General features: G+C 38.4%; 1 protein-coding gene across 1 annotated transcript; it reads right to left on the reverse strand.

Moving 5' to 3' along the window:
- Positions 1–625: 625 nt before the first annotated feature.
- On the reverse strand, positions 626–2157 carry LOC132187357 (protein LURP-one-related 5). Its single transcript, XM_059601648.2, has 2 exons — positions 1761–2157; positions 626–1317 (listed from the first exon to the last, which is right to left on the reverse strand). Exons 1-2 carry the CDS (start codon positions 1983–1985, stop codon positions 832–834), a joined length of 711 nt encoding a protein of 236 aa, XP_059457631.2. The 5' UTR covers positions 1986–2157; the 3' UTR covers positions 626–831.
- Between the last annotated feature and the right edge of the window lie 466 nt (positions 2158–2623).

The raw sequence follows: 2623 nt of genomic DNA on the forward strand, positions 1-2623 counted from the left end.
AGGTCCCTAGCTGAAATTTAACCAAAGATAAGTTTTTGTATTTATTGGGCCGTTTAATTGTTTTATTTATTTAAAACATGAGGTAGAGCGATATAGTGTAAAGATGCATATATGAGAGAATTGGGCTTAGAATAAACCCAGAAGCCCAGTGGATAAGGTGGACGCATAAGGCCATGACAAATTTTCTATCCCTACGCGTTGAGTGCAGTGAGAAAAGGCTTGGGATAAAACCCAAGCCTAGAAAGTAGGAACATGTAGTAGACGCATGCGTTAGGAAAAAAAAATTTGGCCCAATGCGCAGGGCTGAACCATTTCTTGGCCTGGGGGCTAGTGGTCCAAAAAAAAATAAAAAAACCTTTTAAAAAGTAACTTTTGACCCCCCTCCTCCCAATTTTTTTTTTTTTTTTTTAATTTTGCCCCTCCCAAAACTACATATTCTAGTTCCACCCCTGCTTATGTGCCACTTTCTAAGGAGATGGAGGCTAAGGTTTTTATATGCCCTAGCTGACCATTACGTATCGTCATTGTTGGACTATATTTTCTACTACAACTACCACTTGTCTCACATTTTTATTTATCCATTTCTGCTAACCTACAAAGCTTATAAATACAGAAGAACATAAGCTCTCAAATTACTAATCAAATTTCATTGATAATTAATTGGTAATGAATTAATTACCGATTTAGAACTTAATTGCACACTATATTATCATTCTTGTCTTCGATTTTGCATAGTAAAATACAACAAAGATCTAGAGCCAAGACAAGAAGAACCGGATGAAGATTACCTTCCATAGATTAGCCATTAAACAAAGGCAAAAAAATATCCCACTAATCATCGGTGACGGGCTCCTCCGGAACTCCCTGAGTAACGGGATCATCTGTGACGGGCTCCACCTGAACTCCCTGAGTAACGGAATCATCTGTGACGGGCTCCTCCTGAACTACCTGAGTAACATAATCATCGCAGTTGATCTGATCAAGAACGAGCACCAATCCCATGGCAAAAGCCCCATCAAAGCCAGGTTTGACGCAAAGAGAGAAAGCGTCCTTCCCAAGCACCACCTGGGTGGAAGCATCCACTTTGCGTTGGATCTCAGCCACCAATTCCCTCTCCGCATTGAAGATCGTGCAACAGCGTTGAGCAAAGTTGCCCTCGATCTGGTACTCCTCACAAGGCTCTTGGTCCCTAAACACCTCCACGCTCATGGTCGACCGTCCGATCATCGAGGATCTCCGCAGGCTAAAGATCGGTTTCTGGTGCCCGTCGATTCTCTCCCCTGTAAAGCCCTCCCACCGGTGATGCAGACTCGGCATCTGTTTCACAAATCAAAGTATTTGAGTTAACTCACCGAGTCAGTCGGAATCGCTCGAATTAACAAGTCAAGTGAAATAAAATATAATCAAAGTATTTTCCTCTTAAAAAACCAAAAAAAAAAGTTAATCAAAGTATTTTCACGTCGACAGTTTTAGTTTCCGTACTTGTTTAACGTATTTAATTAACAATGTAATTACTACTCGCCGAGTTGACTCAGCCATGAGAAAACAAGAAAATCAAAGACGACCCATTTACGTTCATTTCCTGCCTATCATGAATTTTAGCAAAAGAGGATTCAAATCTTTACCCATTAATGCAAATCAGATACCGAGCCAACCCTTTTCTGGAAATTTATAAATTTTCCTAATTTTTTAATAACTGTCTGTCTCGACTCACTGATCAGTCGAATCTCGTTGGTAAATTAAGAGAAAAGCTACATCACCTTTCGGCGGACAGTGAGGAGGCACCTTCCGTTCGCGTCCATGAGAACGATTTCGCCGCTGTCACGGGCTTCGGGCCCGTACGTGTCGACCCGTAAGACCAAGTCTCCCTTGCAGTCATAGACGGTGAAGCCATCGTTGGCGAAGAAAAGAGAGGTCTTTAGGACGGTGAGATGAGTTTCTTCTTGGAATACGAACCTATCTGCCACAACGAAGCCTTCTTTCATCTTTGTTTAATTAATTGGTTTCCTTAAGATTCCCGAGGACTTTGACGCAAAACAATGGAAGAGTCTAGTACTGGAGTCTGGAGCGTTGATGAAATCTAAACGTTGGGGAGAAGATATATATTTTTGGAGAGACAGGGGGACACGCTGAGAACTCGGACCCTCACTGTTTTGACACGTGCGATGTGGTTTTGCATTTCACACATGCAGTCACCCTTGCTATACATACTCCTAACCTACATTTTTACGTGCACTTTTCGTTTTTTTTTTTAGATGACTGTCAAAATTATCAGTGAATCCAAGGGATTTTTACTTTCACGTTGGAAGTAAACTTTAAAGTATAAAAGTGAGTGTCAAATTTTTTTTTTTTTTTTTTTTTTTTAAATAATACTTTCACTTAATTTCCTTAATTTTCATTATTTTTGTAATCATTCAATTCAATTAATTTTATTAATTTCGTGTATTCAATTTTAAAAAGTTTACAATGTCACTCTTTATTGTGATTTTCTTTTAAATCCTAACAGTGGTTTTAAACATTTTCAAAATACTCTATTTATATATATATATATATATATATAATTAAGATATTTTTATAATTTTATAAAATTTGTAAGGATATAAAAGTTATTTCATTCATTTGC

The sequence above is a fragment of the Corylus avellana genome, chromosome 6 (genome assembly GCF_965113065.1).
Source record: "Corylus avellana chromosome 6, dhCorAvel1.hap1.2, whole genome shotgun sequence".
NCBI lineage: Eukaryota > Viridiplantae > Streptophyta > Magnoliopsida > Fagales > Betulaceae > Corylus > Corylus avellana.

What these genes read in the sequence shown, in the direction of transcription:
- LOC132187357 (XM_059601648.2), bottom strand. Translation starts at nt 1,985, where the DNA reads ATGAAAGAAGGCTTCGTTGTGGCAGATAGGTTCGTATTCCAAGAAGAA. An exon ending in TCCTCACTGTCCGCCGAAAG is followed by an intron (nt 1,318 to 1,760) that starts GTGATGTAGCTT and finishes TTTGTGAAACAG; the next exon opens with ATGCCGAGTCTGCATCACCG.